Genomic DNA, 11,984 nt, shown 5'->3' with positions numbered 1-11,984 from the left:
ATGCTGCCGGAGGGAACCGAGCCGAAAAGCTGTACTCTGTGTTGCTGTGCTCTGACCAACAAGATTTTGATGATCGTTTTCATGGTCATCTTGATTTTTGCTATCTTGTTCGGCAACTCTGTGACTTTAGCCGTACTGTGCGGGACTAAGCACTTTCATACGCCCCAGGGATATCTGAAAGCGTCGCTGGCGGTGGCTGACTTGGCGGTAGGGATATTTGTGGTGCCACTCTCCGTTTACGCAGAGGTGTCGCTTATGTTGAACAACTCCGCGCCAGAATGGATCGTGAACAATTCACAAGCAACAACTTTTCACCCGTGCAATTTAATTGGCCCCGTTTTCGCTGGCTGCACCTTTGTATCCATTACTACTATATTTTTCCTTACTATCGAACGGAGCATCGCAGTTTTGAGGCCGTTGCACAAGGAATCAGTCATTACGCGCAAACGGACCACTATCATCATACTCTTCTCATGGGTGGGAAGTTTCTTTCTGGCAGTATGTCCTATAATTTTCAGCAATGAAATTGCCCTCGAATATAACCTTTGTAGTAGAATGTGCAATTACGCACTGGGCACCATCGACACGTTTCCTTCCCAGGCGTGGAACATTCTCCTGCTCTTTCCCGCGTTTGATTTCACACTCCTTGGTGGAACCGTGGTGATAAATATAATTTCATTGTCTAGCATACGCCAGAACTCAAAGCAGAGAAAACATTTGGCTGAAAGCGAATGCCAAATCGGCTCCAAACCCACTTTCTCCGATATCAAGGCTGCCAAAACCATAGGGACATTAACGCTGGCTTTTACGGCATCCTTCACCCCCATTGCTGTCTTTGTCGTGGGAAATGTTATTGGAAACGAATGGTGCAACTTTTCGCTTTTTGCTTTTTGGATACTGACTACGAATAGCTGTTGGAATGTCATAATATACAGCGTGAGAGACCAGAAGTTTAGGCTGCGCGCGCACAAGCTTTTGATTCCTTCCCAAATCAAGAATGTCTCCAAGACCTCAAAAACGGTGGACATTTTGTCTTAATCTTATTTTGACATATCTGTACATGTCGAAATGACGGACTTATGATAAATGGACCAAAGACAATGTAATAACGAAAGAAAAGCAGCCTACAGAGAAATTCTAGGCTATAGTGTCTTCGTGATCGATGCTTTACTTTACGCACACACCTGTTAGGGCAGGGATCATCAACTAGGTTCAGCCGCGGGCTGATTTTTTCATGAGCGGATGGTCAAGGGGCAGGAACATATTTACAAATAATTTGTAGACTACAAAATTACCGCTAGAAGCCCAAACAGATCATATTTGACTAAAACAATCATTTCAAACATTGTTTACATTTGTTTACAATCACATACACTGAGTATACCAAACATTAGCAAAACCAATGCTTCCCACAGTTGTGTCAAATTGGCTGGATGTCCTTTGGGTGGTGGACCATTCACGGAAAACTGTTAAGTGTGAATAACCCAGCAGCATTGCAGTTCTTGACACAAACCGGTGCGCCTGGCACCTACTACCATAACCCGTTCAAAGGCACTTACATTTTTTGTCTTGCCCATTCACCCTCTGAATGGCACACATACACAATCCATGTCTCAATTGTCTCAAGGCTTTAAAATCCTTCTTTAACTTTTCTCGCCCCCTTCATATACACTGATTGAAGTGGATTTAACAAGTGACATCAATAAGCGATCATAGCTTTCACCTAGATTCACCTGGTCAGTCTATGCCATGGAAAGAGCAGGTGTTCTTAATGTTTTGTATATTTCTCTATTATGCGTGGGAATACTTTGGAACAGATTCCCAAAATTAAAATCACTTTGAGCTGATTTGCTGGTGTGTTTACAGTCTTTCATGTCCAATAATAAAAAATAAAATAAAAAAACTTTCTTTTTTTTTGCTCAGAGAAATTAGGGGGCCAAATAAAATCCCTGCCAGTTGGGGAACCTTCTTTTGACTATTTTTTGGTAAGAGGGATTCTTATCAAGCCACTCAAATGTGTTCTCTGACTTGTATGTTTTGTGGATTGCTGTTGTGAAATTAAGTTTTTACATCATAAAAGCATAACACGTTTTCAAATATGGTATAGCAGCTTTATCTTACTTAGGCTATGTCATGTTCAGTGCACGCTTAGCCTATTTCATTTTGTGAAATTATTGTTTTCAGTCAGCAATACTTGTCTGGGTGTAAACTGTATGTACTACAATTGCTAAAATATGTGGCATTATTGACAAAATGTGTTCTCTGACTATGAAAAATAAATGTATTTTTATTTCAAATACAATTTAGGGAGCCTGTTCAGATGGATGGAAGTTGCACTTTCTATTAACACCACAATCACAAGGGGGAGCTACACCTCACCTCATTCTGATACTTTGGAGTAGAGCGGCGTGCAAGGGCGCAGAGGTTCAATCTCACCATTAACAAGTACACGGCAGCATATTAATTTGTTTTGTGTAGCTATTATAATAGTTGGATATTAAAATGGTAGCCTAAAAGGAATGAATACGATGATGACGGAGAAGATGCGTGATGAGTCTGTCCTGTTATAGGCGTCCTATAGGCAGGCCTAAGTGTCCATCATTGTCACTCTGATTACGCACACACACACACACACAATGTTTCCGTGTGGTAATCTTGAGCAGAGTTGGAATTTTTCTAAACCTGTCTTTCATTTCGTTTTGGGGATTATGGCTCGGAGGGGCTGCAATCATGAGTTTCTTCTCTGATATCCAGGCTTGCGCTTGCCACCCTTCTACGCGGCGGCAAAAAAAAAAAGTGTGGCAAAAACTAAGAAGAATCATCTTGAAAACATCATCACAACTGTTAGCTAATTTAAAAGAAAAAAAACTGCAAATGTGAATAATAGCTGTTGTAAGGAAAGTTTAGGTTTGCTTATTTAAAAGCAGGTTTGTTATGCATAGTCCCAAAATCGTGGCAGCTTCCCCTCTCTTTAGACCCATTGTACTGCAGCTGGAGTAAGGAGGAAAGCCCTGGAAAGTGTGCCAGTCATGTTTCCGTGCAGATGTTTTTTATCCCCTACCAAGGTTGAGTCTGCTTAGCCCCTTCTAAGGGCATGAGACCAATATATGCTGAACAAAAATATAAAGGCAACATGTAAAGTGTTTTTCCAATGTTTCATGAGCTGAAATAAAAGATCCCATACATTTTCCATACACACAACAATGTATCTCAAATGTTGTGCACAAATTTGTTTACATCCCTGTGAGTGAGAATTTCTCTTTTGCCAAGCTAATCCATCCACTTGACAGGTGCGGGGTATCAAGAAGCTGATTAAACAGCATGATCATTACACAGGTGCACCTTGTGCTGGGGACAATAAAAGGCCACTCTAAAATGTGCAGTTTTGTCACACAACACAATGCCACAGATGTCTGAAGTTTTGAGGGAGCGTGCAATTGGCATGCTGACTGCAGGAATGTCCACCAGAGCTGTTGCCAGATAATTGAATGTTAATTTCTCTACCATAAGCCACCTCCAACGTTGTTTTAGAGAATTTGGCAGTACGTCCAACCGGCCTCACATCCGCAGACCACGTGTAACCACGGCAGCCCAGAAACTCCACATCTGGCTTCTTCACCTGCGGGATCGTCTGAGACCAGCCACCCGGACAGCTGATGAAACTGAGAAGTATTTCTGTTTGTAATAAAGCCCTTTTGTGGGGAAAAACTCATTGGGTAGGCCTGGCTCCCAAGTGGGTAGGCCTATGCTCTCCCAGGCCCACCCATGGCTGCGCCCCTGCCCAGTCATGTGAAATCCATAGATTAGGGCCTAATTTATTTATATCAATTTACTGATTTCCTTATATGAACTGTAACTCAGTAAAATCGTTGAAATCGTTGCATGTTGCGTTTATATTTTTGTTCAGTATACTGTATATCCTCTCTCTTCTCAGAATTACATATGTTACTAAGGCATCTGGATAAATGGTGAAGTTGACAAAGAGAGAGAGAGACTGCAATACATGCACATACACATGGTGAGGTTGACATTTGTATGTCACCACAGAGAGAGTGAGAGAGAGAGAGAGAGAGAGAGCGACTGCACTGCAATAATTGCACATGCGCTCTCTTTCTCACACACACACACACATTGGCATTGTTACTTTTGTTGTTTACATGAAAAGGCTCATGTTTACTTCACTTCAATAAATAGCTTTTAAAATGTAAAGTGCAAAACAAATTATGGGAATAATGATCCTTTCTTCAACTGAGTGAATAAGATTGACCTTAATCTATAGAGTCCAAATGCATTTGTCTTCCCACTCTTCCTTCATTATCCGTGGCTATAACTAGCCTTACTAACTAGCCTAACCACCATGAGCTTCATGCTGATACTGGAAAAATAAGAAGAAATCGGTTATCAAGAAGTAGCCTCTAAAGTGATTATAGCAGGCCACATGCATCTAAATTATTCACATAAAAGCTAAAAAGGGTAACAGTTCAAAAAGTACATTTGAGCTTTCTGTCAAACACGTTCACAGCCTATCACATACAGTGTCACTATGGGGGGAAGTCCACTTTGACAACAATTATGTGAAAAGTAAGCTTACTGGGTGACAAAAATAAGTTAGCAGAACGCAGAGCCATTTCCATTACACTCATAACGCCGGAGCAGATGAAAGGAGCACATCCAGTCATACAGTATTTCCATTTCTTAATTTTCTTAATTTGACACTCCTAAATGACAAAACACTATCAGCTTTTCAAGAGTATGTGTCTAGTGCTTATAAAAAACAATGTACGGTATTTTCCCATGTACACCATGTTTCTCCCTATTTACTAATGTAATTGCCTCTCGATACGAAAATCTGAGATGCAAGAGGCCATGACTAAGGGGTGTACGGTGATATTGCTGTCTTTCTCAGCAAGTTGTCATGAAATATTCATGATATTGATTCGGTTGCCCCTTTTTTGATGTATTTGATTTAGCATGCACTCTCCTTCGGCGTTATTTACAGTATATTCAGCAGGAGATTGTTGTGATTGATGTCATTTCTATCTTGTAGGCTACTTCAAGTCCATAATGTTAAACAAGTGTTTCCAACCAGTAAACCACACAACAGTATAACTTCATGAAATACCCAAGTTCTCTGAATAAACCCATACAACCTTGAGGTTCTTATGTAACATCACAGTTATAACATATAATAACATCTAGAGTAGGTTGCCATGGAAAATAATAGAAGAAGAGAAGTTACTTTAAGAAGTACATCAAATCTATGGCTAAAAGGGTTGTAGTGTTTGGTCGGTGCATGTGTGAGGGCTTTTCAGGTGGTTTAATCGTTAGTCCTTTGAAGCTCCTCTGTAAACATCTATTGTGGGGGAACCAGGGAGCATTAAGTACTTCTCAGAGATACATTTTGTAATCTCCATAAAAACCGAACGCCTTATTGAATCGAAACCCGGAACAGTGTGTCCAGCAGGATAAGTCAGAAATGGATTTCTTAAGCTACATAACACTCTAGGATTCATGTACTCATCAAAATACTGTTTACAGAAGGAGACCCGATGTATTAAACTGCATTCATTTAAACATGTCTAGGGCCTGAGTATGCTGTTTGTTTGGACCTGATTGAAGCAACATAACTCATGTGACTGGTATAGGTGATATGTTCATTATCTCTACCTGCCAGCAATTTCAAAGGCTAAAATGTAAATAGTGGACTTGACAAGATAACATTTTAAAACTCAGTTTATTCCATTATCTATTCCCAGCATACTCTTCTCTGATGATTTCCCCTCTCTTGTCTCATTATGCAGCCCTGCTGAGGGAATGTGGCAGTAAAAAGGTCTTCAATCTGAAGTTGGCATGAACGTATCTGGCATGACTCTGGATCCGCCACGTAAATTCAAATTAGTTAACCAGTGTGCCCCCACGCACACACACACAGGGCAGGAGCCATTGTGCATCTTTTCAAGTTTGTAAGCATCAGGAGCCTCCCTACTCCCCCACCACTTCCTTTGAAGAAGTTGAACAGAACAGCAGGAGTTGTTTACTAGTTACTCCTCCTAACCCCTTGTTCTTCACACTTTATATGATCACGTTTCCTATCAGACATGTTCTCAACGTCAGTTTCAGCAGTCACAATAGATCCCCCAGAATTAGTAACTGTCTGTGTTTCTGTGTGTGACTGGGCATATGTTCATATACAGAGGCTTCGTGCCCATAGGGGGCACAGGGGCACATGCCACCTCAGATTTGTCCTGTTTTTAAAAATACAATAAAAAGTGTTGTTTCTCTGTAATAGTATTAGCTACCTAGCATTTTATGAAGTAGGCTTTAGCTAGCCCAGATTGGGAACCTATCTCCCAACCTCATAACTAGCTACCAAGAAGCCATTTCAGGCTATCAATCAAGTTACAGCAGCTAGCTTGTCCAACTACAGGTAACTGCCAAAAATAAAGGAAACACTAACATAAAGTGTCTTAATAGGGTGCTCAGCCTGTCATGACAAATAGTGTCTCCCTGCCAAAAAGCTAGCCAGCTACTGTAACTGTTATTGTAGCTTTCTGTTTGTATATAGCTTGCACTTCAATGGCATCCTTAGAGGAGATTTTCATTTATTTTTCCAACCAGGCGAAGTACTATGAAGGCACCACTGATCTCGACAAGAGGTGCAACATTCAGAGAAATTCACAATTCAGGTTAACGTTAAGCAGTTAACTTCTATTAGATAACTGGATGTATTTAGCTATGTGCAACCATTTTCCATCTAGCTAGTTGGTCATCTACATGTTGCTAGCTATACATATAGTTCAGTGGAGGCTGCTGGGGAGGATGGCTCATAATATTGTCTGGAATGGAGTAAATGGAGTAGTATCAAACACGTGGTTTCCATGTGTTTGATACCATTCCATTGACTCCATTCCAGCCATTCTTATGAGCCGTCCTCCCCTCAGCAGCCTCCACTGATATAGTTATATGTCTGTCATATTGAGGTATCTAGCTATAAGTTAAACCTGATCAATCAAATGGATAGGTGAAAGCAATTATGGTAATTCCAAATGCCCTTAACTAGGTGTCTTCGCTAGACAGACACAGAGAGAGAGAGGGGGAGGGGGGAGAGGAAGAAAGTGAGAAAGAAAGAATGAAAGTGAGAGAGGGAGAAAGAGGTGGGAAGAGAGGAAGAAAGAAAGAAATAGCGATGGAGAGAGAAACAGAGAGAAAGACAGCAGTGCAAATGTGCTTAGACTTGAGTATTTCAACAACTCTTCTCTTCCAACTTGTTAGGCAATCATATGTACCTATGGGTGAAGGATGGCCAGCCACACAGGAGGGTGATTTTTACTAAGGAGGAGAAGGAGGCCCTGCTGACCGAGATGCATGCTGGCCATTTCGGAGTGAATTGCATGATTGCCAAAATCAACATACGCTTCTTCTGACGGGGAATTGTCAAGGAGGTGGACAGCTGGGCAAGCGAAATAACTTTTTGTTTATCAATCACATTCTATTATATCTGAAATTATGATGATTTCAATGAATGTCATATCAGAGAGCACACAATGTTTCAATTTGCCACTTTTTGCTTAAAGGTCAGTACCCTGTCTAGCCTGGCAGAAGTTTGAGAGGGCGAAGACTGTGGTACCGGAGTTGAAGCCCATCAAAGTTGTTTCACCATGGCACATGATCGGTAAGTGTCCCAATTCAAATTTTGCCCTGATAAGTTGTTTTGTAATGGTTGCTGTATTTGACCACAGCAGAGTTCAATATTATAGAATGTGTGTGCGTGTGTCAGTATGCTTACAAATATGAAAATCTGCATACTGTATGACACAGATACGGGTAAGAATAAAGTAATCTTCTCTCTAACACTTTAAATGTTTGGGGTGGACCTCATCGGAACCTTAATGAAATCCAGGAATGGCAACAGCTGGTGTCTGACGGTGACCGATCACTTTACCAAGTGGGTGGAGGCAATACCCATTAAGGTCAGAGTACGTGCTTAACTCTAAATTCCCTTCAGTAACCCATTAAAAAGGGTGCTTGGAACCAAAAATTGATTTTCGTTTTGTATGATACCCATCAAGGACGAGACTGGCGAGGCCACTTCCAAGGCAATGATGGACATCTTCAACACCCACGGTTCTCCTGAGGTAATCTTGAGTAACCGAGGTCATGAACGCTGGAACAAGGTACGGATGTTATAGGTTATATTCTGTCACCAATGGTTTGTTTTATTTATTTTTTACAATTTGTTTTTCCATGGTACATAATCAGACATATTTCAATATCTTACATTGTCAATAGATATCGCTTTCCTACCCCCTCCTCCAGGTTTGGTGAATGGACCAACCAGACCCTCAAGACTGCCATGGGAAAGTCCCTTGATTGGTACCAGGAAGGGTGTGCGAACAATCTGAAGGTAATTCTCTTTTCACACAACAGCAGCATCCAGGCGTCCGCCGAGTACCGACGGGTACTGCAGCTGTTGACTGAGGTAAACAATGCAATTGTGTATACAATTATTGCATATACTTTAGTCTTTGAAATTTGTGATTGACTTAGTGTTGTTGTTTGTCTATTGCTATTTTTGTATAACATACTTTCAGATCACTGAAACCAAACCTGATGTGGTGGAAGTTGTCGAACCAGATCAGAACGCCTTCGAGGACCACCTTCAGGATGTGGAGGTTTTTTGACCAGGTAAAAATGATTTTCCACTGTTAATTTATTTTGTGGCCCTCCAAGAGATATGTAAGAAATGTATTTGTAATATGAAATATAACTGCATTTTTTCCTGTTATCAATCAAGGTGAGACTGAACATCGACAAGGCGCAGGAGAAACAGGAGAGCTACCGGAGCAGAATCAAGAAGGGGACCAAGTGCTACGACATCCGGGCGAATTACTTGGTTTGGAAGAAGGACGAGACCTGGGAAACGTCACTGCTCTTTCGCTCCTAGCTGGGGTCACCATCTGTTAAAGTGAATATAAAACATCTCCGAAAATAACCATTTGCACACAAAATAACCGGAAGCTAGTTTTAGTTTCCCTAACACTGATATTTTTCTCTTTGTCTTCCTAGGGTTACCTCAGTGGAAGCCAACAACCTTCGCCAGTTGGAGCAGTTGGACGGTCGACCACTGAAAGCACTGACGCCCTACACTTCGGTGAAGCTCAATAGACAAAGTATGTTAAGCTTTGGTTGACATTTGAGAAAGCAAGAAATGGTAGTTATACTGAGCTTATAGAAATGTACCTCTTCAATTTACCTCTCCAAATGACTTTAGGACCATCGACTGTCCGAGCCCCCAGGAGGTATCCCTTCTACCAGAACCAGTGAGTTTGGATGAGTCTGATTCTCTGTGTTCTGAGTCGGAGGGGGACCAGTTTGAGGTAGGCTATACCTTCCTAAAGTGTTGAAAAGTACATATCTCCCATTTATAACACTGCACTAATCCATCAAATTTTCTCCCAGTAAAGTTTAACCTGTGTGTTTGCTTGTTTATGTCTCTGTCTCCTACCCTGTTCCTTTTAACTCTGCTCCTGTGCTCCAGGACCTAGGGGTTCTGCCCAACACCCAGACGTGGATCCACCTGATGTCCTCCATTACCAACCACCCTCCAACTTTTCATTACATCATCTACAGCTACTGTTGTCATTATCTGCTAAGAACGTTTTCTTGCTCTATCATACTGGGCACAGACTAACTAAAAACACTAGCACTGCAAACAGTGCCTGTACTTTGCAGTCTCCCTCTTCAAGTCCCCCTTCCGAGACTGGCTGCCTGTTGAGAACAAGTGACAGGCAGAACCTCCCACCCACACAGCAACCACCTCCTCTATATTCCACACACCAGAATTCAGTATTTTAGTCTATGATTGCCATGTGTGTACAAAAAATCTGTGAAAATAAATTAATGACACAACGGTGCCAAAAAATATCAAAGTTTATGTATTAAAATCTTTAATATTGCCAGGTTAGTTTTCAAAGCTGTTTCACAAGCTGTTCATTGTAAGTTGTAAGGTATCCTTTGATGGTATTTATTTGTTCCACATTATTCATTGTATCCTAGGACCTACAAAATATACATATATATTCAACTACAAGGGTGTACTAATGAGCTATGCGAGATAGAAAATAATTATTCATAATAGAGGACTACTGAAATTATACTATTTCAGTGTAGATAAGGGAAGGGCAGGAAAAAATAAAAACATGACAGCCAGACAAGCCAGTGTATGAATCTAACGGATCTGCATATGAATGGAGTGGAAATGTGCTGACCTTGTGATCTGTAAGGTTAGTAACTTCAATGTGTCAAGTAGATTACACGTTTTCTTTGCCTTTCCGAAACGTAGCAACGTTTAAGACATGGATTTCATGTTGTAATGTTAACAAGGTACCCAAAAGTAGTTCAAAGTAATGTTTTCATTTTATTAGCTAAACAAAACTTGCTTAAAAAGTGAAATTGTTGCGGATATCAGCCTTGTTGGCATAGTGATTATGAAAATAACGTCATTTAGGCTGTAATCTCCAAAATTCTAAAAATTAGGTTATCACACCGTTGATATAGCAACAGATGCTAATAGTTTATCGAATCCCATTGTGACGCAAAGGGGGACACTTTTTGCCGGGGGACATTATTTGGCATGACAGGCCAGATTCTAAGTGTCTGGAACTCTATAGGAGAGATGCGACACCATTCTTCCACGAGAAATTCCATAATTTGGTGTTTTCTTGATGGTGGTGCAGAATGCTGTCTCAGGCACCACTCCAGAATCTCCCATAAGTGTTCAATTGGGTTGAGATCTGGTGACTGAGCCCGCCATGGCATACGGCTTACATCATTTTCATGCTCATCAAATCATTCAGTGCCCACTTGTGCCCTGTGGATCGGGGCATTGTCATCCTATAGGGGCAGAGCCATGGTAGCCAAAATAATGGCCTGCCCAGCATTTATATACATGACCCTAAGCATGATGGGATGTTAATTGCTTAATTAACTCAGGAACCACACCTGTGTGGAAGCACTTGCTTTCCATATATTTTGTATCCCTCATTTACTCAAGCGTTTCCATTAATTTGTCAGTTACCTGTATTTTAGCTGGCATGCCTGCTGGCAAGGTTGGTAGACTTTAGAAAAGCAAGCAATTACTAAATGTACTGGATAAGACTCACATTCCTTTCAATCTTTTACCCAGATTTTAGCAGAGATGTAGAGATGCATATTACGTTGTCAAGTAGGGTTCAACACACTATTTTTATTTAATCGCAATATGTTGTGTTTCACAGCAATTCATTTAGATTGACAATCCCGTCAACTGCAATTCTGCATTTAGACACTAAATGGTTATATAAAGGTAAAATTGGCATACTGTTGATGCAATTAAGCTGTACCTCTAGAGGACAGGTCAAAGCCTCTTGGATTAGTGTGCCTATATTACTTAGAATAACAACTAACATCGTTAACACAAGTCTTTATCATTGAGACAATTTATCAGTCATGGAAGGATGAGCAGGTTTCCACAGCAACAGAACATAATACAACCTATTAATGACGCTTGACCATTAGCATTCTAGTTTGGGGACTTAATGACTCATACCTGGTTTGCTCTCTCCTCCTTTGAAGTATAACAGGACCAGATGCTTTGTACCAGCAGCAGTGCCACTACACCAATCGTTATAGGTTTTCACACAGTTCAGTGTTAGCCTTGAACCACCCCACTGACATTCTAGCAATACTTAGTAAGAAAAGTGGCATCTACTGGAAGAAACATCTTTCCTAAGCATTATAGGTCACCCTTCAGACTGCAAGTAATTTCCTTTTCAACAAAGTAATCATTCCTACATTATTAAACAAACCGTTTCAGAGGACACGTCGGCACAATGCAGGAAGCCAAACCGCAAGGTGACAATCAAGTTGGTTTAATTCTGACCCACTGGGCACACGCTAGTTGAATCAACGTTTCCACATCATTTCAACAAAATGACACTGAACCA

At 40.9% G+C, this 11,984-nt stretch overlaps 1 protein-coding gene across 1 annotated transcript; it reads left to right on the top strand.

Moving 5' to 3' along the window:
* Nucleotides 1–1,038, top strand: LOC311108343 (beta-2 adrenergic receptor-like; the record flags this gene model as incomplete). Its single annotated transcript, XM_084150975.1, has 1 exon — nucleotides 1–1,038. The coding sequence occupies one exon, from the start codon at nucleotides 1–3 to the stop codon at nucleotides 1,036–1,038; it is 1,038 nt and encodes a 345-aa protein (XP_084007101.1).
* Between the last annotated feature and the right edge of the window lie 10,946 nt (nucleotides 1,039–11,984).

The sequence above is a fragment of the Coregonus lavaretus genome (genome assembly GCF_964263955.1).
Source record: "Coregonus lavaretus genome assembly, chromosome: 3".
NCBI classification, from domain to species: Eukaryota; Metazoa; Chordata; class Actinopteri; order Salmoniformes; family Salmonidae; genus Coregonus; species Coregonus lavaretus.
Note: the sequence above shows the minus strand (reverse complement) of the source record. Positions and strands in the feature narration are given on the sequence as shown.